The sequence below is a fragment of the Numenius arquata genome, chromosome 2, assembly GCF_964106895.1.
Source record: "Numenius arquata chromosome 2, bNumArq3.hap1.1, whole genome shotgun sequence".
Classification (NCBI taxonomy): Eukaryota; Metazoa; Chordata; class Aves; order Charadriiformes; family Scolopacidae; genus Numenius; species Numenius arquata.
In genome coordinates, this window is record NC_133577.1 from 59,962,920 (window position 1) to 59,987,764 (window position 24,845).

Below are 24,845 nucleotides of genomic sequence, written 5' to 3' on the forward strand. Positions count from 1 at the left end.
AGACAGGACTGAAAAAGCCTAGGTGAACACTGCTGGGCTCACAGATCACTACTGCAAACGTAGTTGGCTGGGGTAAAAATCTTTCCTCCAAGATCCAGATTTCTAAAGAATCAACAGCTGCAAATGTTGTTCCTAACATTCACCAAAGTCAACACAAATCAGGTCAAGAAATCTAGCTGCATTCCCAAGATTCTTAAAAACCTTGGGAAATCTAGCCCTGGGTTTTGCTAAATGGACAGCTTCTAACTCTGTCATTTTAAAAAGCCACATCCAAGTTTGCGGAACAGGTTAGACTGGCTCTGTAAATCAGTAATCCATCCTCCTCCTCCTCTAGTCTCTGGATCTCTTCCATCTTTTCATGAATAGCTGTAAATTATCCTTCACCCCCTATAGAGCTTTAAAACAAAACCACACTCCTCCTATGAGACAGCGAAAACCAAAAATAAGGCTTATGGTGCCGAGTTCACCCTGTCACCTTGGCAAGCCCATTTTTCTACAAGAACCTTTAATCACTGAGCCTAATGGATAGAAACTATTCAGAATGCTGAACTAACATTTAACAAAAAGACTGGAAAAAAACAACTCAAACAGAAGATTTTGAAGTTATCTCCAGGTAAGGAAGTCCTGCATTACCAACAAATTAGGTATGTGAGCCCATGTGTGATGGCCTTGGTGGATGCTGCCATCTCCTGGTTCCTACTCCAGTTTGCAAACTGTTATCCTTGAGCAAAAGGTACCTGAGCATCTTTAACAAGGCCATTCTTATCCAGTTATTCACCTTGCTGTTTCTAAAGGCAGAAGGAATCACAGAGTATTTTCCACTAACGCTCTCTTCCCCTGCATGAGCTGTACGATCAGCAGACGAACAAATTTTTGCGCAAAGGTTTGCTTCCATGTCACCCCAAAAAATACCACTGGCAAGGAGTGGTCCTTTTTTGCTTCCTGAACACAAAAGATCTCTGTCAGTAGTCCAATTTCCAAAATCTGTATATCAAAAGGCCTAAATTATGGCCTTCAAATATTCGGTCTCGGTTGCCTTAATGAAACATCCTATGCAGTACTCCTTTTTCTGCAGCAGTTTAAGAAGGTGAAAGAAAAATAAGTCCATAAAACTACAGAGAAAGTTTCTCCAGGGCTCCAAGGGGTTGATCCCAGTTTATAGCCTCAAGTTTAACAACCGATTTCCCTTTTACATTTTTTTTAATCTTAGCTAGTGCTGAGGATACTATTACACACAAATATGTAATCTTTCTTAAAACCTCATTAAACACTTTTGGTTTCTATTCTTGTGGGAGCAAATTCCACTTCTTTACTATGTGCTATTCAAAAGGCAGGAGAGGATTATTTTCCATCAATATTAACTTGAACATGCACTTGGCTACCTTCACCATGATCCAAATCAAGTGATTACTGCAACAGGATTAAATTTATTATGAACAGTATGGCTCTGTCCACCTGGATAAACACATATTATAATGGTATATATTATATGGCAGGCTAGTATTTTCAATAGTGAGACGTAACAGAAATCCAGCCTGTTCTCACTCCTCTCATTCATCTAGAAGAACTTCAGGGCACAGATTACCTTTTGGAGCAACACCAGTAGTTTATGCACTACTTTGGGGAAGACATGGTAATAATTTGAACCCTTGTTTATGGCCACAATTTTATAGAATCACAGAAGGTAAACATTAAGGCTGCCATCTTACCTGCATTATCCGAGTTCATTTAATATAGTTTAGTTTATTCAGTGTTAAAGACAATTACCTCACTGGATTTACTGCCATATCTTAGCCAAGGTACCTAGTAACTCTAGTCTATTCAACTAAGTAAAACAGAATTATCACAGACTTTTCCTTACAAATCCTGCACTGTGATTATGTACGTGTTCGCAATGTTTCACAAGCAATATACTGTAGTTTGTCTACTGCAATATCTGAGACCAGCATGTGATGTGATATTTGCATATATATTTTGTGATTATTTTAGCAATATCAACCTCAACTGGGAAGTTTAATATGAAATGACAGACTTACCCTGCATTTCTTGTGTGGGTATATATGTATGCATGGGCACATATATTTCTGTTTAACATCCTCATACAGCAAGTCTTAATAATTTCAGTACAGATTATCCACCCTAGAATTCACAGAACTGGAGCTGCTACACACATGGAGAACAATATTAAAGGCGCATGCTTTGGTTCAGCACAATTGATAAGCTGATATTCAGTTCATAGAGACTTTTATCCTGGCAATTAGAACATTGAAAAAGTTAGGTGTGTTCATGAGAAATGCACAGCTGTGTGATCCCAAACTGCAGCGTTTGAAAGGCTGTTCAACTAAATTGCAGCTCACTCCCATAAACGGACAGATAGATTTGGGTGCATTCTACATGTGGTACACACACTGAAAAGACTTCTAAAAAAATTTGGGATAGTCTTTGTTACTTTGAAGCATTCGATTGTCACCTAACCTTACAGCCTCTCTTTATAAATATAAAACTTCAAAATAACTTGTGTCATTTTGCTGTAACCAGGGCTAAAAAAAGAATCTTCCACGGAACTTTTTCTAAAAGACTGGTGACTCTGTGAAGATAAGAATAAAACTCAGCAGCCTGGATCTTAGCTGGTGGCTTAGTGTCTAAATCTTCTGCTGAAGATCTGGCTGAGTTTTGTCAGGTTAAATCTAGCCCTTCTGACACTAACAGCAGAACTCCCACTGTCTCCAAAGAAGAGTATTTCTCTTTCCAATTTTTCAGCTATTTGGTTCCACTTTTTTATGATTTCAATGTTTTGGGAGTGCCTGAGCCAGTGATTTCAGGTTTCCAAACTCCAGATATGTAGGAGACATTACCACCTATCCAGATCTCTGATGTCCCAAGTCTTAGCACCAAATATGAAACCGTTTCTTCAGCACATCCCTTCTGTGCCTCAAGTAGTTGTGTGAGAGCATACGTGCATCTGATGCATCAGACCGTGGTCCCCAGGATGTGCGCAGTAGTAGGGGAATGACAATGCAGCTACGGGCAATGAGCGAATGTCTTCCACTGGGTCTCCTCCAGCAGTGTGTCTTTCAGAATGGCTCACCTTCAGCCAGAGTCTGAAGGTCTAGGTCTAGGTTGTTCTCTAGTATTAGTTTGTCTTAATGAATTTCAAAGTATATTAATGAAAATTAGCCTAAGTAATCCCAAGTGGAAAGAGGATTAAAGGGAATGGTACTACTTGAGACTGTCAGAAGTCAAAGGCATCAGACGATCTTAGTCTTTGAAAGGTAACAAAAGCCGGACAACTGTGATTCTTAGGAACATGGAATGTAGGACTGACATATCCTGATTTCATTCTCTAAAGTTTATAAGAATCTTTTGTTTACTGAACAACTATTGCCTCACTTTTTTCTTTCTTTTTTTTTTTTTTTTTAAAACTTAGTTACTGTAGTATTGAAACATCTTTAAGTTTATTAGTTTTAAATTCCTGAATTCTCTGGGGCAAGTATCTTGAATTTTCTTAGTCCGTAGATCATCCCCTGGCTTTAAAAAGCTGCAGTGCCATCCCTCCACTACACGTTTCAGACCCACAAAGTCACAAATCAGGCTGACCGGTAACATCTGGCAGAGGAAGCCTGAGAGAAAGAGAGAAGGCACAGCACTTGCTCACGCAAGGTACATGGCTAACTGCAGAGGAGCAAAAGGAGATACTCAGGTGAAGGACGCTCCTGCTCATTGTCTGAGAGTTAACCCATGCAAGATTCCACTGCAGAAGTCTCCATGGTACGCATCAAGCTAATTTACAAAAGGACGAAGTAAGGAAAATATGGTTATAAACAGTGATTAATCCTGATTTACAATAGCTCAAACTGCGACAGAAATTGTACCATTAGCCAACAGCAGAATGCTTAAAAGATTTGTGAATTTTGTTTATGTGTTTGTACTTATTATTCCACCCTAGATATCTTTATCATGAAAGCTTAAACAAAATCAGGTCATAGCAATGTGTGATGCTGCTGATAATCCATACCATGAGAAACATTTAAAAGGATGATGCTCTTTGCCACTCAGGCCTATCAGGTTTCTGACTTACACTGTGAGCTACTGCTAAAACCAATTAAAAGATCCAAATGGCATTCAGTCTTAGATGGAAAATAATACCAGTATCTGTCCCAGTGGTCTACTGTTTATGTTTAGACACTGATTTTGACACAATTAAAAATAAGTAAAGGTTTGATAGCTCCTGTTTGCTCTTACTCTGAAATCAGTGCCAGCTGTGACAGGAGCTAGAAATGAAAGCAGCATCCCGTGAATAGTAAGGACTTGCCTGCATACAGAAGTTGCACTGCTGTAAACGTAACTCAATTTGGTTAAAGAAAGTCTTTTTGTGGGCATTCCCTAATGTATAGTGATTTATAACTGTCTGTTGTAGTTGTAAATTTTCACACTTGTGCTTGCAAGCATTAGTCAAAGAGGCAATGCTGCACAGATTTAACTAAATCAGTGGGGAAAAAAACCTACTTTTCATTCTACTGATATAACTTGGACACAGATCAGTTCTGATGTGGATTAGGTATGACTTAAAAAGTTCACGACTCCTTGCAACCCAGGGAAGAAGCCAAGACTCTCCCATTTCATAAACTTGGTATTATCTGCTCTCTTTCAGCTTGCCAAGAGCTGGAATTTTTAAAGACAATTATGGGTCTTTAAAGATATTTTTAAAAATATCTTTAAAAATATTTTTTAATAATATTTAAATTTTTAAAAATATTTATTTTTTAAATATTTTTTTTATTTAATATTTTTAAAAAATATTATTTTTAAAAATATTTTTAAAAAGCTCTTTTGCGGAGTAACAACACTATTTTGTTTTAACATAAAGCACCAGACAATAACCAGACAAGTTGCTAGATCCTCCTCCTCCTGGACCTTCTGTTCCACCAAGAGGTGCAAGATTTCCTCAGACCTTTATTCAATTATTTTTTTTAGTCAAAAGATAAGAGTGCAACGGCAGAACACTGCAACCTGCTATAATCACAATGCACTGTCATGACACCAATGCTCACGACAAGTTTCTCCTTCCCCAAGTTTCTATAGAACACAGAGATTCCTGGGACCACATGCTGGCTGGTAGAGATCAGCACACTGAAATCAGCACCATAGAAATGTTTTTCAAGAAGTCTAGAGCCTGCAGGGGTAAAAAAGGAATGACAACTCCTGAATTTGAGCAGTTTAGAGTATCTGTTCTAGTGCCTGCACACAGACTTCTCTGATCAAGCTCAGTGATAACTTTGCATTCAGTTCCACTCTAAAAGCTTTAATCTGTATATGGCTGCCTGAGCCAGCAAAGAAAATTATTTGACTGATCACAACACTACTCCAAAAATCAAGCGCAAACAAGAGCAGAGAGATAAACGAATCCAATGATTTTCAGTGTAAATATGGTGGATATTTAACAGCAGTGTTTATCCTGGCTGCCATGACAGCAAACACCACATTCAAGATTTGACAGCACAGTTGAAATGAAGGTTATATTTGTCCTGAACTCACCTGTTAATGTCCTGTAGTTCAGAACATTTTCCTTGCAACCCTTCAATACAGCAATACAGCACAACACAGCAGCGCACATCCCCATTCAGACGTGAGATCTTTTCAGGGACCTACATCATGGACCTACTACTATGGGATTTCTGAATTAGCAGGACATATATAGCACTTGGTTAGGCAGCACACAACCACTTGTTTAATTGACATTCTTACCTCTGCAGCTAAGTAGTTCCCAGTTGCCAAATGCTTAAATCTAAACAAGCTATTCCACTGTCCTGCCCCTCCCCGGCAAGGGTCATGATGGACAACCTAAAAGAAATAGTAAAAATTTCAATCATGCTTCTCAAGATCATACTTGGATCACTAACGTTTCTTACAACTCATTCCAAATAAAAATTTGTAAACTACGTTATTAGAAATAGTCTACCACAGAGAGGAATTCTGTGCTCACACTAAGCCCACCATCAGTAATTGCTTACTTTTTTTTTTTTTGCCTGGTGCCAGGAAATACTCCTCCTATTTCCACGTTTTCATTAATCTACTCCCTGCAAACATGATGAGCCAAATTTTGTTTTAAAGTGACATGGTGTGAATCTGGAGCTCAAGAAAGTAAGTGAGCTGCTCTACACTTACATAGGCACTACATAAAAGTAAACTCAAATCCTCTTACGTTCTTTCACTACATATACCAGCTCTATTTTTGACAACACTGGGGGCTTCTGATAAATTTTCGTTCAAGTGATAAAATATCCCCATATCATTTGAAGCATCCCAGCTTATTTATTTTTCACCTTGACTGAGCTGTAGGTGATTTGCTAGCTTCAAACCTAGCAGTGCCTGTCTCTCTTAAGGAGTAATCTCAAATAACTACAAGTGCAATATACTCTGTTCCACACAGCCCTTAATCAGCCAAAAATGAACCGTTTGCCTAAGTGAGGAGCTCTGTTTTAAATGCAGTTTGTTCAGCATGAACTTTTGGGTATAGGAGTTATATTACTGCAATAGCAAGGGTTTGAGACACACCAGTTTCCAATATTCATCACTTAAACAAAAATACATCTGCTAGTCATCTTCTCAAAATCACCCCTATTCAGCAACACCTTTATTCGGTCTAACTTTAAACACACGTTGATGTGCCCTGTCGCAGAAGAATAGACTCGATCACATTTGAGAGATTTTTTGTCAGTTATGAATTTCAATTTTCTGTATTGCACATGAAGTGAAATATAAACACTCCGAACTCAGGATACATGGGTGTCATTCAATTCGCTTTGATAAAATCACACCATTTATGTCAAGTCTGAATTTGACTCTTCATCATTTTAGTGCAGGTAAATATAGTAAGAAAACATCCTCTCTCCACACACACAGAGCAATAAAGCATGTCTTCAGCGTTCATCCTACACAAACCACTACAGAAAATAATAATAGTAACAGGGAGGTGTATAATGATATCAAGAAGCTATGAATGATTCATGTTGTGGTAAAGTATTTTTACCGAACCTTGGCCTTCGGGTCCTAAAATATTTATAAAAAGAAAAAAAAATACCTCTATTTCCCACAGTGCTTTAGAACTTGTTGCAGAAGTGGCTGACTGACGTAATGTAGTACGAAGGAAAATATGTTGTTTCTTCTCATATTCGTCACAGGTCAGAAACTTCTCTTGCTCTGCATGAAACAGCCTAACAACATCTCCCTAAAGTAATACGAAAAAGAAGCATTATTAAGTGGTAGGCAAAGCCGATAGACTCATCTTCTCTACATGTACTAGCTCCAGTGATGTCAACACAGCTGATGTGAAGAAAACATTTATTAGTTTCTTACTGCTGGAGCAGACACTAAGTGCAGAGCATGCAGTCTCGGCACTGAGTCTGGAAACCAATGAGATAATTCAGTCCTGCAGGAGACCCATGCACTTCTGTGAAAAGAGAACGTGTTTCAGAGTACTGCAATGAATAGTGGGCAACAACCTAAAGGTGATTTTCAATTCTACCTAACTTTACAAAATGGATTTCTTATTTCTGATCTCTCTTAGTATTTAGGGAAAATGAATATGTTTTTCTAACATCATGTTATCTCATCTCTCCTACTCTGCAAGCAAAGCCAATGCCCCCTCTCTATTTCTTCTGCTGGCATCATTTTTGCTTCCTTCTGTCTCTCCCCAAGGTTTGAAACACTGTCCCCAAATGGGTCTACACAGATAAACTATTTTCCCTTTCAAATCCTTCCTCAAAAACTGATGGTGCCTTTATATCTACTGAAAAACAGTCAGTTGATAATGACTTATCAAGAAACAAGTGAGGACAAATGAAATTTATTTCTCTAAAATGAAAATGTAAATGATCTCAGGGAGTGATCTGGAGGGATGAAGCTGTGCAACCCCCAGCATTTAAAGCTACATTGTCTTATTACAGCTGTTGTCGCCTTTCATGCCTCACTCCCTTCTGTAAGCTTGTTATACCTGCTTTTAGCATCTTGGCATAAACTGAAGGGTCACAGCTATTCTATACAGAGCCCTCATCATTCCGGGTTTGAATTTCATCTTTTCTTATGGATCCTCAGTTGTCTCTGGGAGGGTAAAGAGGCTGGAAGCTAGCAAAATCCAGACAATTTCACTCAATAAGACACAAAGGAAAAATATCCTGACTGTTAAAGGACAGTAGGGAGGGATCCTCCACAGCTCCATAAAGTCCTCATTTCCTCTTTTATTCACCATGTAGTATGTCTCTACAGTCAAATATGGCATGATTTTTTAGATTCAAAAAACAATTAAAAAAACCCCATACTTACTCCTTTCAGTACATCATCTCGATAACTACTGAATTTCATGAACAAAGTTATTTTCCAGCTTGTGTTACAGTTGACAGCATTTACCTATGGGAAAAAACAAAACACAACTATAGTTTTAAGGGGTGTGATTTTCTTTTTGAGACATTCTATTCTTCTAAAAGACCACACCACATCTAGAGTGGCAGGGGACATGGCTTAGTTACATATTTGTACAATTTCCAACATGGGTCCTGAAGCTCTAAAGTGTTAACAATAATGATGCTGAAGAGACTGAGTGGGCAAAATGCTACTCTCTCTGTTGACAGCCTACCAAAGATGACCTAAAGAGCTGTTGGAAGAGGACTTACTCTTACATCAGTGAGAGTTTCAGATACTCAAGCAAACCTCATGAATCTTTCAGTACCAGGCAGAACTGTGCCAAGAATAAGTATATTTCATCTTGGTTTTTTGAGGCCAAGCGGGAAACAATGTTTAATACTGGCATCTAGCTCATGGTGGGTTCTGGATACCAGTGAAGAACAACGTATAATTCATCTCAGATCAGCAGTTATCCCTCCTCCCTCCACTGAACTCACCTCTTTGCAGCCAGGGTTATCTAGAAGCTCAATGTTGCTGGCATGTAGAGGCTGCCCTGCATTGACTGGCATGAGAACAACTTTATCTCCCACAACAACCTGGAAGTCAGAAATAAAATGCAATTTAGACCTATGCAATTATCCAATAAAATGAAGTAATGTTACCTTTTTAGAAAATTACTCAAATGCATGCTCTAGAAATGGCACTCAGTGAATTTATTTGCAGACAATTCACACATCAGCTCTGTTTGCCCATGCCTCTGCAAATACTTGGGTTCAAGATTTCACCCTAACGAATCCTCACATTCTCAGTAAGCATGTTACCCAGATCAGCAGAAATGCAAGATTAAGAAATAGATACGAACCTATGAATTCCAAGAGCAGTTCAGTTATCTAAAAGTTACATTAACTACTCTTTATCCCATATGTACTGCCAGCCAAAAGGCAGAGAAAGCTTAGAGAATAATCTGTAGTGAGACAGCAAGACTCCTTTTTCCCTCCGGCTGTTAGCCAACCTTCTCCCACCAATGTGTCTTTCATTTCACAAAAGGCTTAAAACTTTGCCTGTGATAAGAATTCTTTAGCCCAGTGACTCCCCAGTGACTCCGTGGACCATCTTCTGGCAAATACCACGACAGGCTGAGGAGGTCTGCAATTTAGGTTGTATGACTGCAGTCTGGAAAGGAACAGAAACCACTGGAAGTTCAGAGAGGCGAACACTCCATCCACTCTAGTGTTACTCCCTAAACGGTGTTTGGACCCCAGCACAGGCAACAGGTACATCAGCTGAGAAACCTCCTCTCTACGAGAAGAATTCCTAGCTGACTCCCTGCAAGCAAATTCCCATGCCCTTGCAATTCTTTACCTATATAGGTAAGCGGCAAAAACATGAAAATGTCTTTGACCTAAAAAGTGCTTGAGACATGCATGAGGTGAATTCAATTCATACCAAGGAGGGGGGAAAAAAATAATAATAATAATAAAAAAATCAATTCACATTGGTTGGCACTGGGTCTTGATTTCCTTATGTTGTTTTCAGCAATATTAAGCACACAGACAGAGGAAGATAAGTGGCTACATGTGATTTTTGCTACATGAAATGCCGCACAAGCCATGCTTTCTTTTGGAACACAAATAAACAAAAACATTTTCTGCACTGATCAGCACATTCCCTATAAAAAAGCAGAGCCCAATTCAGCCTCGTGTAACTTCAGTGCAGGTGAATTTAGCCCACTTATTACAGAGGTGAAAAAGAAGGTTGCCTGTTCTTTACCAACACAGCAAAAACAAACAGTAGCAAAAGACAGTGTCATCATGCTCAGACTACACAAAGAAGTCCTATTTGATCCAAGTTATGAGAATAAGTTCACTAATGGAACCAAAAGAACGACAAGATGCTTTTAAAGATTCTTATGCAATACATTCCTGCATGCCATGCTTCACACAGACATTACTTACAGCCCATTTTAAGAAGTTATGACCAGACAATTCAATAATAAAAAACCCATCAGGCTTGCATCCTGCAAAGTGGAATCAGGACTTCAAAATCATTGCAAGTACACCAGGACTATAACAACTTAATTAGTAAGACAACACATCATTGAGCATCTTATTTAAGAAGAAAAGGGAAAAATAAGGAGGGGTGGGGAGAAGGTATCTTTGAAGCCTGTGACTACCACGGAAGTAACCAGAGGAAAGGAGACGTTCACAGCTCCTCTGCTGCCAGCAAACATCTGAGGAAGAACTCTTATGTGGGGTCATGGTTTCTGTCTCAATCTCCTACCCTGCTCCAAGTCCACATCAGTAACCTGCCTGCAATGCTGGGCAGCTCTGCCAGCTGCTGCAGAAGAAACAAGATAGCCTATGTTCTTTTCTTTCCTCTTTTTCTTCTTGCTTCAAACCTCCATAGGTGGTTGGAAAGGAAGGGATAAAGGCAATTTCACAGCACTTGTTTCCTATACACCCTTCACCAGTGATGCAGAAAAAAGCAAAGCGAACAGGGAATCCTGTTCTTTTATACATGGCTACCTTAGGCAAGCTGCAAGTCTGCTCTTCTGAGTTCCTCCCATCCCCTACCTAGTTGATTTCTGTCTCCAAATAATGCCTCAGCATGCCCAAAACACTGGAGGCTCAGCACTCGCATGCGCATGTGCCAATACTTCTGCCTGCAGAATTGTACTATATGGAGATTATTGAAGACAGAGCAGTGTATTCCCAAGGTTTTGCTCTGCCAAATTAAAATTGACACCAGCTCTTTCTCCTCTTCCTTAGCCACCCTCAGGCACAGCCAGCCACAGTATGCTGTAGACCAGAAGTGTGTAATAGTTTGATAGGTCTCTGGGACTTCGTCCTTACATATAAACATGAATTTGTTAAAGTTGCATCAGACTCAAAGTTTTGAGGATTTCATTCCTGATTCCTTTGACAAAACTCTTTCTGGTCTAGATAAGAAACTTCCAAAGAATGATTAAATTCATTGGGAAGCTGATGAGAATTCAGCTTTTGAATTCAAGATAAACCTACAAGGCCCTTCAGTCTTGGATGCAATGGAGTTCCTCCCGTACAAGGTAATTTCTAAATTTACGCAACCCTACTTGCCCGTGTCTTGGTGAAGAAGATACATTGAGAGTGGGAAGAGACACAGATAAAGCTGACTGTGTTTTGTCTTCTGGGTGGGGGACAAGTGCTGACATCTCCAAGAGCAATTCCATCATTCATGTAAACTCAGTAAGGCCACCTCACAGCTACATCTACACCGCAATCAAGAAGTAGGAGCAAATACTCTAGTAGAGATGTGGTATATCACAAAGACTGGCAGTTACAAAAGGTTATATTAGCTCTCAAGATGGATTTCAGTTCACTTTCAGAAGTTATTTCAGTTCAGACTAACAATCCAAGTAGCTTACCGGGCACACTGAAGGCTCTGCATCTCTATTGCTTTTATGTTATAACTACATCTGCCAGTGGAACTGCTGACACATTTCTAAGGTGGGGAGGATTAACAGAACGTGCCCACAGACGGCTGGGCATTCCCCAAGTCCGGGACCACCTCTCTCAGCATGCTGCAAGATCAAGCTTCAAAGCACTAAAATGGCAGACAACTGAAAATGCAATCCACACAGAGCTAATCCTGCTATCAGCATACGTTTTGCTATTCGTTTGAACTGGAACCAACTCTAGCCTTAATCAGTCACATCTCCCATTGAAGGAGAGCTGGTACATGCTTAATAAAGTCTGCATAAAATACTGCAGTTATGCTAATTACTGTAAATTTTCAGCCATGTTTTTTCATTACTTTCATTGACTTGCATATCTAATCAGTTGCTAATGAAGCTAAGCCAACCCTCCTTCAGAAAAATAATTTTAAAAATATTTCACAAGACTAAACAACTGTGATGACTTATCAGAAAAATCACACACATGACTTCCTATATCACAGCTTCCCCCAGACTAAACCGCCGCCTTCTCTTTTAGGCTATATGGCACATTTGGATCAACGTTGTTTGGGTTATCTGACGCAGTCATCCAAGCAGTAATTCAATACTCATGTCTACTATTCTACACACTTTCTAAAATATGTTTCTTAGGGAATTTACTTATGGCACAGAAACCAAAATTAAATAAATAAAAAACCCAAAGTTTCCCAACAGAATAGGGGTCTGATATACCAAGCTAAGTCCATGCACTGAGAGGTCAGAAGAAGTATGGGGAAAAAAAATAAAAAAATCCTTTAAAATCTAACCTAGTGGTAAAGTGACCCCAGCTTACGTGGTATTAGGTGCTTTGTAGATGAGTCCCCCAGAAACTAGCCTTTTAATGGGCACATATCTGGGAGTAACTGAGAGGAAAGGAATGAGTACGAGGCTGGAACCCTTCTCCGCCTGTGAGACACAAATGAAGGATTTCCCCCATCATTTGCTACCTCCGTCCCCCTTACAACAGCCACCTAGTTGCTGTAATTGTTGAAGGGGTGGAAATGCAGCAGAGCGGTCACAAGAAAGCTACCAAAGGACTAACGTTTAGCACCGGAAGTTTGCAAAGAAAATTATCAGATCTGCTTCGGCCTGGTAGAAAGGAGATTTAAAAAAAAAAATGGGTCTCGAGAATTCACTCTGTAAAATATAATGGCAAGCTCCCAGCTCTGAAAGGCAACACCTGGTGACCAAAAATGAGCAGCAGGTAGGTTCCAAAGGTGGCCATTAAGTTAGGAGTAAACCTGACAGTTTCCCCACACAGCCCTTATACCCTGTCAAACACAGCCCCACAGGGAACAAAATAGGAGATGTCTGCAAAGTGGGATGTTACAGCGATCACTGCGATGATCTGCAAACTTCGCAGACCAACAAAACTGCTTCCAAACTTTTACGTACCCACAATAGTGTAAAATTGAATCAAAAACTCTATAGTACTGAGGATGAGTTATAAGGCTTAAGATCATTCTCTGCTGCTCTTAGCTGTAAGGGCTCACGGTGGTTTTGCAGATCACAATCTGGGAACTGATTCAGAGAATGAATGGTTAAAGGTTGTTAGTGTGGATTTAGTACAGCCTGGCAAAGAACAGAGCTCGGAGCCCAGGAGCCCAGCATTCCAAGATAAAGAAATGGCCTTGTGTATAAGATAGCGGGAACAGCCTGCATGCTAAGGAGGAACCTAACTGTCTGGGTAAAGTGTCCATCTGGTCGGGACCAGTTTCACGGTTTGGGGTCCAGCCAGCCCAGCATTCTAAGCCAAAGGTAAAAGTACACGGTGAAGAAGACTGCGAGCCTTCCTCCAGAAGACCCCGGCCCACGACCACCAGGCGACAGTACGCACGCGGCAAGGGGAGGAGACTTATGATAATGAGTTCCTAGAAATAATTAGAATAGTAACGCCTTTTCTTAGAATCAATTATAATAACCCAGCCCACATTAATGAATATGTATGCTTTTCATCATAAATAGACGCTTGTTTTACAAACCGGTGTGCAAGTTTGGAGGAGCGATCCCCCTTGCACCCGGCGCCGCAATAAACATACCTGCTTTATAACTCTCTGCGAGTTGTAAGGTTTGTTTCCGCGTGTCAATTTGGCACCCCAGATGGGACCCCCTCTGTCCGGCTGCGGGACCTGCTGAGGACGGGACTCCTCTGGGCGCCCCCGAGATTTCTCGGGAGGACTCCCCCACTCATCCAGATCACCGCAGGGACAGACAAGGACCATCTGTTGCGGACCAGGTATGTTTAGGGTTTCTTAAGGGGGGGACCTGTAAGTCGTGAGGAGACGTCCTACGCGTGGTAAAGAGTCGGCGTACTCGCCCTGGGGTATGCTCAAGCTTGGGCTAATGGTTGGTGTGGGATCCCTCGGTTTTGGGTTTTGTGTTAGTATGTGGAATTGTAATACTGTTGGTTACTTGTTGTATTTGTCATAAGGTACCACTACCATGTTATTGTCTAATATAAGGTGGAAATTATTGTATGAGTGAAATGAGTGATTGAGATGCGGCACTGCTGCGGAGCGAGTGCGGAGTTCCGATCCGCAGTTCCGTGTTTTCCACGAGGAGAGCGGCCAGAGACGAACGAAGCGTATGACAGACTGTAAAGAAACATTGTGTGAACCTAATATTGAGAATATTAAGTGGCAGTGTCTTGGACATTCGGATAACGTTTGTGATCCTATTTTTATCTTAAAGTGCTTTGCTTGTAATACGGAGGTTTGGGTAGATCAGGAGGACGATTTTTGGTGTCCACAGTGTGGTAGCTGGACTGAGTGGAAAAATCAAGCGGGCGGGAGAGTTGAAACAAGTAATCTGTGGAGACATAGCCTACCCCTGGAGATAAAGGTAGCGACAGGGATATAGCTGTACCGTTTCCCGGGAGGGAAACAAGAATAACACCCAGGTGACACACGGAGATCAGGGTCACCTCGTAACCAAGGGGGTAAGGAGGACATAAAATGGGCAATAAACAAGGGGGCGAGATACTGAAAAAGAGTCCCCTAGGGTGTATTTTAGCACACTGGAAGGAGATCGGGGGCTCACCAGGTGGCAGCGTGGACAAGAAAACCTTAATTAAATATTGTAATCAATGCTGGCCCCTTTACAAGTTAGATGATCAAGAGAAATGGCCCTTTAACGGGACCCTTAATTACAATACTATATTACAATTAATGCTATTCCTTAGAAGGGAAGGAAAGTCACATATGCAGACATGTTTTTCACCCTTCGGAACCACCCAGAGTACCAACGGGACTGCGGGCTATTACCTCCACAAGACCCGATGGTATTAGCCTTAGAGAAAGAAAAAAGGAAAGAAATGAAAGCAAATATAAAAATATGTTGTTCAGCCTGTAGCATAGGGCAGAGGTGCACAAAGCCTGAAAAGATTCAGGGTTTTAAAGAAGAAGAGGATTTACTTGAAACTTACTTACCACCAGTTAAGGTAATGGGAGACCATTGGGAGGTAAAGGTTTCCCAAGGAGATAGAGAAACTGATTCCGGAACCCCACCTGATAGCCCGGTATCGTCCCGTACCCGAAAGGGAACAGGGTGAGCATTGATTCAGGCACCCTTAAGGGAAGCTGTGGGTCCGGAAGGACCTATATTGATAAAAGTCCCTTTTTCCTCATTTGATTTAGAAACCTGGAAAAACGTGGCGAAGAATTATCGGAATGATCCCGTAGGGGTCACTAAACATTTTCAGTTTCTGGTAAAGCAGCATAATCCTGACTGGGGTGATATCCAGTTATTATTAGATCACCTTACAGAAACTGAGAAACAACTGGTATTGAAAGCTGCTCAAGATATAGCCAGGGACCACCTGAAAGATTCAGGAAGAGACATTAAAGACTATTTCCCCTTGCAGGACCCTCGTTGGGACCCAAATAGGAGCAGTCACTTGGAAGCATTACACAGTTATAGAGATTGGGTTATAAGGGGGATGGAGAAAGCTATCCTGAAAGCCATTAACTGGTCAATGCTATATGCTGTAAGACAAGGGCCGAAGGAGACTCCCTCGGAGTTCTTGGATAAATTACGAGATGCAATGAGATGCTACACCCCCTTGGACCCTGGATCAGAGACAGGAATACAGAAGTTAGTGTCTCTCTTTATAGGGCAGTCCGCTACTGATATCCGGAGGAAGCTGCAAAAGCTAAGAACAACTGAAAGTAGAAATCTAGAGACTCTGCTAGATGAGGCATGGAGAGTATTTAACAACCGAGAAGAAGAGGATAGGAGAAAGGACAAACGGGCACTGGTAGCAGCACTACAAAGGGGGGGTGGAATAAGAAATGAGAACTTTAGGAAACCATTAGAACGAGATCAATGTGCAGGGTGTAAGCAGAAAGGACACTGGAAGAATGAGTGTCCAAAGAGACGAAAAGAAAAAAAATTCAGGCCCATTTTAAAGGAGATTGATGGGGACCTGGGGAATCCTAACTAAATTGGTACCTGAATTGGAATGGTTTACCGTCTTGGACCTAAAGGATGTTTTTTTCTGCTTGCCTCTGAGCCCAGAGAGCCAACTTTTATTTGCATTTGAATGGGAAAACCCAGAATCTGGAAGGAAAACACAGCTTACGTGGACCATGCTACCACAGGGCTTTAAAAATAGTCCAACACTTTTTGGAAATCAGCTAGCCAAAGATTTAGAACAGTGGAAACGCCCGCCTGGGACAGGAGTGGTATTGCAGTATGTGGATGATATGTTACTCGCCACTGACACCAGAGAGACATGCCTAGAATGGACTGTGAGCCTGCTAAATTTCCTTGGACTTAATGGCTATAAAGTTTCTCCACAGAAGGCACAGATAGCCCAGCAGCAAGTGACCTATCTGGGATATGAAATAACCGCAGGCCAACGGACACTAGGGAAGGAGAGGAAAGAGGCCATCTGCCAGACACCTCGACCACAGATGCCTAAGGAACTTCGGACCTTTCTAGGAATGACAGGATGGTGTCGTCTCTGTATATATAACTACGGACTCTTGGTAAAGCCGCTATACGAGTTATTAAAATCTAACTCAAAGAATATTGTGTGGAATAAGGAAGCAGACAGAGCTTTCCATCAGTTAAAAAAGAGGCTAATGGAAGCACCTGCCCTGGGATTACCCGATACTACTAAACCTTTCTGGTTGTTTTCTTATGAAAAGCAAGGAATGGCCTTAGGAGTCCTAGCTCAGAATCTGGGACCCTATCGAAGGGCGGTGGCATACTTCTCTAAACAGCTCGACGGAGTAAGTAAAGGGTGGCCTAGCTGTCTCCGAGCAGTGGCAGCAGTGGTAATAAACATCCAAGAGGCCCATAAGTTCACCCTAGGCCAGAAAATCACAGTTATGGTATCACATATCGTCTCAGCAGTACTAGAAGAAAAGGGGGGCATTGGCTTTCACCTCAGAGATTTCTTAAGTACCAGGCTATCCTGATAGAGCAAGATGATGTAGAAATAACAGTAACTAATATTGTCAATCCAGCCTCTTTCCTCAGCGGAACCGAAGGAGAATCAGTGACCCATGACTGCTTGGAAACAATCAAGGTTGTGTACTCCAGTCGACCAGACCTGAAAGAAGAACCATTGGGAGATGCAGAGGATTCCTGGTTCACCGACGGGAGCAGCTTCATTCAACAGGGGATACGCAAAGCTGGCTATGCGGTAACCACCACAGAGAAGGTAATAGAATCCAAAGCCCTGGCCCCAAATACATCAGCCCAAAAGGCTGAGATAATAGCACTAACCTGAGCGCTGGAACTAGCCAAAGGAAAACGGATAAATATCTGGACAGACTCTAAATATGTTTTTGGGGTGGTGCATGCTCACAGGGTGGTCTAGAGAGAAAAAGGACTCTTATCTACACAAGGGAAACACATAAAACATGCTGAAGAAGTTCTCAAGCTCTTAGATGCAGTATTACTGCCTACCAAAGTGACTATCATGCACTGCAAAGCTCACCAAAAAGGGAACACCGCTGTGGAACTGGGTAACGCACTGGCGGACCGAGAAGCCAAAAGAGCAGCAGAGTTGGGTAATGCAGAGGTACAATCCTTGGTCCCAGATGGTAAGATACAAATTGACGACGAACCTAGATATTCTAGGGACGATCACAAATTGATCGAAGACTTAAATGGGAAAATTGAAGGGAAATGGGCCAGAACCCCACAGGGAAAAATAATAGTGCCTTTCTTGTTACTATGGGCTGTAGTCATGGCAGAACATAAGAAATCCCATTGGGGAACAGAGGCACTTTACAGATACCTGAGTAGGCTAATATGTGCTCGAAATCTATATGCCACTGTCAAACAAGTCACTCAGCAGTGTGAGGTATGTTTACAGAACAACCCTAGGACAGGTCCCAGAGTCCTGTTTGGCCAAATAGGGAAGGGAAATTATCCGGCAAATTGATTTTTCAGAACTTCCAAGAAAAGGGGGGTTTCGATACCTATTGGTATTAACTCATACCTTTTCAGGATGGCCAGAGGCATTTCCCTGCCGAACCAATAAAACAAGAGAAGTCGTTAAAGCATTGTTGCAAGAAATTATACCAAGATTTGGGGTTCCTGCAGTGATTTCCTTGGACCGAGGATCTCGTTTCACTGCAAAGGTTGTTTCAAAAGTAAGCAGATTATTGGGTGTAGATTGGCAACTTCACACTCCATACAACCCACGATCGAGTGGTCAGGTAGAAAAGATGAATCACTTAATCAAAATGCAGATTGTAAAGCTAGGCCAGGAAGCTAACTTGGCCTGGCCTCAGTCATTACCATTAGCCCTTCTCAGGATAAGAACAAAACCCAGAACCAAAGAAGGTTTGAGCCCCTTTGAAATACTCAATAGGAGACCATATAGTGTACAAGATGGGACATCCACAGAGTTAGGGAATGAAATATTGACAGATTACATGATAAATTTACAAAAACAACTCCGAGGGGTAGAAAAACTGGTTCTGGGAACAAGAGCTTGTGGGCTGGATGGACCAGTACACGAGATCGAACCTGGGGATTATGTATATGTCAAGTCTTTTACAGATTCACCACTGAAGCCAAAGTGGGAAGGTCCCTTCCAGGTACTGCTGACCACTCACACAGCCATAAAGATTAAGGAACAAGCCGCTTGGATCCATTGGACTCGAGTCAAGAGAGCTCCAGAACCCCATGGACATCAACGCAGGCCAGACGCCTGAAACTTCGCCTCCAACAAAAATATGGACATTAATGACATTAATAGTCGTCAACATGCCAGGACTTTGTGTTTCAGGGGGAGGGACATGAGATATGAATACATATTCATGAAATCTGGAAACATTGGTAAGGGCTACTAATCTGTCAGATTGTTGGGTATGTACTACCCTACCCAAAGGAGAAATGAAATTGCCTCTATATGGGGTGGCAGCAAGTGATTGGAACAGTGCCAACGGGACCTGGCCCAAATTTTGGGCAAGAGGGGGAAATGAGTTGAAAGGGTATTGTGAGTACGATGATAATATCTACCCCTTAGGACCCAGATTTGATTTACAAGTGTTGAAAGAAGAGCTTGTTGTATTAATTAGCAGTAACAATTGTACCTGGGAACCTCGTGGTTACCTAACTTGGCTTGGCTTAAACAACTGTTTATCTTTCTAGTAGCAATATTTGTGTTAGGAATCTTAGTGTGTGCATTAGCTAGATGTCTTATGTGTTGTACCAGGGGGGCCAAAGATGAATACATTCAATGGAAGAAGCATCAGCTCCGTGAACGAGTGGAGTCAGGGAAGTATTTTAGAAATCAGATGGAGAAGGAAAGTGTGTTATAGGCAATTGTAAAAGAATTTACAAAGGTGAAAGAAAAGGGGGGACTTGATTCAGAGAATGAATGGTTAAAGGTTGTTAGTGTGGATTTAGTACAGCCTGGCAAAGAACAGAGCTCGGAGCCCAGGAGCCCAGCATTCCAAGATAAAGAAATGGCCTTGTGTATAAGATAGCGGGAACAGCCTGCATGCTAAGGAGGAACCTAACTGTCTGGGTAAAGTGTCCATCTGGTCGGGACCAGTTTCACGGTTTGGGGTCCAGCCAGCCCAGCATTCTAAGCCAAAGGTAAAAGTACACGGTGAAGAAGACTGCGAGCCTTCCTCCAGAAGACCCCGGCCCACGACCACCAGGCGACAGTACGCACGCGGCAAGGGGAGGAGACTTATGATAATGAGTTCCTAGAAATAATTAGAATAGTAACGCCTTTTCTTAGAATCAATTATAATAACCCAGCCCACATTAATGAATATGTATGCTTTTCATCATAAATAGACGCTTGTTTTACAAACCGGTGTGCAAGTTTGGAGGAGCGATCCCCCTTGCACCCGGCGCCGCAATAAACATACCTGCTTTATAACTCTCTGCGAGTTGTAAGGTTTGTTTCCGCGTGTCAGAACCCCAGGTCCTCACTCCAGAGAGCATGACATGCACTTATATGCCAGGCAAGAGGGCATGAGAAATTTAAATGATGCTGAAGTGATGCTATTCTAAGAAATTAAGCCAAAACCTTAAAGCAAGAAATCATCTCTTTTTTTTTTTTTTCTTTCCAAAGACCTTGTCTAGTGGGAGGTGTCTCTGACCATGTCAGGGGGATTGGAACTCGATGATCTTTTAAAGTCTCTTCCAACTCTAACCATTTATGAATACCAGGTTAATGTTTGATCCACAACACTTCCCCAGCAGAAGAGCCAGGCAGTAGTGCCCCGGAGGGCTACTCATGATTGCTGCTTTTCTCTGGAACAGGCTTGGGGAAAAGGGAAGCTTTTCACATACCCCTCTGATCACCGCATGGAGCAGGGAAAGACTGTGACTTTAGGGACTTCTGACCAGGAGCTGGGAATGCAGTCCTTCCCCTCCCCACAACAGCCAAAAGGAGCTGCAAGCAACCACTCTCATCCTGGACAGCATCCCAAGAGTTGGGTAACCACAAAGTTAATGAGAGAAAATACACAAGAAAACAGGCATTCCTGTCTGCAATCCTGTGAGGGCTCTTTCATCGATTACTTCACAGGGAAGAGTGGCCAAACATTCCCAGCCAGGTCTACAATATGAAACCACACGAGTTCAACATGTGGCCTTCCCAGAGGCAGATCTGAATTTTCCACCGTGGGCACTTAACCAAGCCATAGCTGACTGAATGAAGAACCAAGTTTTGATCTCATGGCACAACTCTCAGATTTGCAGAAAGCGCTCTCATAAATATTCTTCCTCTTACCAATATGCAAGACTCCTACTGAATCCTACTCAGGAAAGACCTCCCAGACTATCCAACCCAATTCCAACCATAGACTCCACTCTCATGTTGTGGTAGAATACAGATTTAAAGAAACCTGATGCATTTCCTAGAGACATTGTTTGCTGACCTCTTGAAAAAATTGTTGCCCAGAATATTTTAGAATAAACAAGTTTAGCGTAAACTGCAACTTGTTATCAGCTTTGTAAATCTGCTAAGTCCACCTGTTGGGTGCAAAGATGTTCCAACACAGGTCAGCAGAAGCTCAGATGGGCACGAGGTCCTGCACATGGGTTGGGGCAATCCCAAGCACAAATACAGGCTGGGCAGAAAATGGACTGAGAACAGCCCTGAGGAGAAGGACTTGGGCGTGCTGGTAGACAAGATGCTCAATGTGAGCTGGCAACATGCGCTCACAGCCAGAAAGCCAACCGTATCCAGGGCTGCATCAAAAGAAGCATGGCCAGCAGGTCAAGGAAAGTGATTCTGCCCCTCTCCTCTGCTCTCCTGAGACGCCACCTGGAGAACTGTGTCCAGCTCTGGGGGCCCCATCATAAGGACATGGACCTATTGGAGCGAGTCCAGAGGAGGGCCATGAAGATGATCAGATGGCTGGAGCATCTCTCCTACGAAGACAGGCTGAGAGAGCTGGGGTTGTTCAGCCTGGAAAAGAGGAGGCTCCAGGGAGACCCTACAGAGGCCTTCCACTACCTACAGGGAGATTACAGGAAAGACGGGGAGGGACTTTTTATCAGGGAGTGCAGTGATAGGATGAGGGGTAATGGTTTTAAACAGAAAAGAGGGTAGGATTTAAGTTAGATATTAGGAAGAAATTGTTTACCCTGAGGGTGGTGAGACGTTGGAACAGCTTGCCCAGAGAAGTTGTGGATGCCCCATCCCTGGAAGTGTTCAAGGCCAGGCTGGATGGGGCTTTGAGCAACCTGCTCTAGTGGAGGTGTCCCTGCCCATGGCAGGGGGGTTAGAACTAGATGGTCTTTAAGGTCCCTTCCAACTCTGACCATTCTACGATTCCGTGAATGCATCAACATTTCAGACCATATAATTTGGTAACACTTTTTAGTTACCGATAAAAGCTAATAATCCCGAGGACTGTTAATTTTTTTTTTCTGAACATAATCCATTATGATTTATGCCAGTAGCAAAGAAATCATGTGTTTTCTGAAAACTTCCTGCTTTCTCCCTCTTGCGCATTCAGTATTTCCACTTACATTGTCACCTTCACTCCTCAGTTTCCAGAACGGCTGGATATAAAACCAGGATCCCTCATTCCCTGCAGCATCCAGGGACACCCGCATAGCATTCTTCTCCAGCAGAGCTGGTAATCTCTTATTGACTGTGAGGTACTTGTTACTTTTTATGTGCAGTAGCTGTGAACAAATGATAATTTTAAAAAACAGTATAACTTTTGCTTTTCCTCCCTTCAGTCAAAGAGAAGACACTGCCTTTCACACTGTAGTGATTTTTCATAACATACATAGAGACAAAATAAAACTAGAAGAGAGTTATCAACTATACTGCAGCCAAAGAAGACATGGTATATCTCAGATTGAGAGAAACGTGTCAACGATTAATTTTACAGCAGGTAGGGCAAGGGTCCATTAATAGTGTTACCTTCAGGAATTTCATTCATTACAGAAAAGTTGTACTGCACCTAAGAGCATAACTTCTGTCTCATTTATATGTCATGAAGTACAAACGTCTTCAGTGATTTAAAAGGTGCTGCACAGCACCTATAAAGTATGATTTTGAAATAAATCTTGAAAATAAAATACATATTTACATTCAGATACTAAACTGCAGCAACAAAAGTTACACGTTACACATAAAATTTATATTTTGACATATTATTTAAACACAAATATGCAGCACTTCTGGTAGGCTTTAAAACTGACAGAAAAGCACAGTATTATAAACTTCACCAAATTCTGTTTACCTGACCCTTGACAATCCATATTACAGCGGTTAGTTTCATTTTCACCAAAACCTTGAAATGAAACAACTGTTTCCTTTCCAGTTCTGAGAGAGGGCAGATGTATTTCAAGAGGTTTACCTGTATGACATTGCTGTATTTTACAATTTCGCCCAACAGCTTTCTGTTCTCGCTTTCGTTCTGCTTTTGTTCCAGTTCTGCTGCATGCTGCAAGAGAATGATTATTTCTTTAAATTCTACAACATCAGTACCTGTATTCAACTACTGGAATAAATAGTGTAAAAAGGAAATGGTACCACATTTAAAACGCTTCCTCCAAACTACAAGCATTGCTGCACTGAAAATATTAGCACCCGAATGCTGCCGCAGCATGATTTTCCACACTATTATTATCACCCAGACCCTGTGTAATGATTCTGGTGTTTTACTGCCCAGAATAGGCAATCATTCACAGTTTAAAGATCATACCTGAGATGCATGCTATTTTTAAAAAAAATTCAACCACAAGAAGTAATTCCAGGTGCTTTGTTCATCCTGAAGGAGGAAAAAGAAGGGCCTATGACTAGCTTCTCCCTGTCACCATTCCTTTTACTTGTTGGGGTTTTTAATTGGATAAAAATACGTTGACTTTAGATATAACAAAATAAAACTAGTAGGTCACACATTGCAAAATCAAGGGTAAGCACAACAGTCAGGGTCAAACACAGCCACAGAGAACAAATTCTCAGCTCCTAGCTCTAACTGCTCTGTAGCTAGCTCTAGGCCCCCACCGTGTGCCTTCCTTGCTGTTTTTAACTGGAAGCACTGGCAACCTCTCCACTGCACGTGAAACTATCAACCAGGTTTGACATGGCATTGCTTTCACTTAGTCTTATGCTTTCAATTATGACATCAGGCCAGCTTTTTTTTCAGAGACAGAGGAGTTGCTGCATCCACACTGTATTTGATACAAAACAGAACCTGCCCAACAGTTCAGAGAAGAATCACCTAGTCTAAAAAGCAAAGACAAATGCAATTCTGAGGAATTTCCAGACTAAAGCATTGAAAACGCCTCTTTATCCACCCCTCTGCCTAACTCCTGGAAAGGACTTCTAAAATAATAGCATGATTTAAATCAGGGCCCACTCCTGATTTTAACAACTCCGTTTTCACTTTATATAACTTGTGAAAGCAGTATTTTGATTATAGCAAAGGCACAACCCCCAGGCCAAAGTAAGATAAAAACCAGGGCAGGGGCAATAAATGCCAGTCAGGAGGTAGGGGAGCTAAGGAGAATATAAAGTTGTGATAGTGGCATAATAACACCCATCACGGTGGTTCCCAAGGCACTTGTTATTATTCTTTCTCATTCTATTGTAATTCTACAGCCTGCAGATTGAGATAAGATTACAAATACAGATGTTTCTTACTTGAAGTTTCTTCAGCAGTGCTGCTTCTGTATGGTTTCCTTGTTTGGCTTGCTTGGCTTTCCAGTACTGCTTCTGGGCTGAATATCGGTTCATAGGACACACCTTGAAAAGGCAGTCTGTAGAAAATTGAAAGAAATACTCATAAGTAATGTTGAAAGACACTTCCTTCATTTGTAAGTATGCTTTGGTTCATTTTCTTTTTCCAGAAATGCCTAGATACCCATGTTTAAACACAGTCACCAAAAACAGCTTGATGGCAATGATACCATAAGCAGGGTGGCAGAACATCTGGGTTGAACCTAAAGCCTTGAATGCCCCACATGTGCCCACTCTGTGCAACCTCTGTTAGAGTCCCAGGCTGTGAGCCTTCCATAGGCAAAA

General features: G+C 41.7%; 1 protein-coding gene across 3 annotated transcripts in view; it reads right to left on the bottom strand.

Annotated features, from left to right (window-relative positions):
* ITPR2 (inositol 1,4,5-trisphosphate receptor type 2) overlaps positions 1 to 24,845 on the bottom strand; it is a 298,404-nt gene that overhangs the window by 222,875 nt on the left and 50,684 nt on the right. For all 3 annotated transcript variants that reach the window (XM_074165726.1, XM_074165736.1, XM_074165717.1), the window contains exons 3-9: positions 24,465 to 24,580; positions 23,176 to 23,262; positions 22,334 to 22,492; positions 8,898 to 8,996; positions 8,323 to 8,406; positions 7,082 to 7,228; positions 5,746 to 5,841 (exon numbers count right to left, since the gene is read on the bottom strand). In XM_074165726.1, coding sequence (XP_074021827.1) covers positions 5,746 to 5,841; positions 7,082 to 7,228; positions 8,323 to 8,406; positions 8,898 to 8,996; positions 22,334 to 22,492; positions 23,176 to 23,262; positions 24,465 to 24,580 — 788 coding nt within the window. The remainder of the gene's footprint in view (positions 1 to 5,745; positions 5,842 to 7,081; positions 7,229 to 8,322; positions 8,407 to 8,897; positions 8,997 to 22,333; positions 22,493 to 23,175; positions 23,263 to 24,464; positions 24,581 to 24,845) is intronic.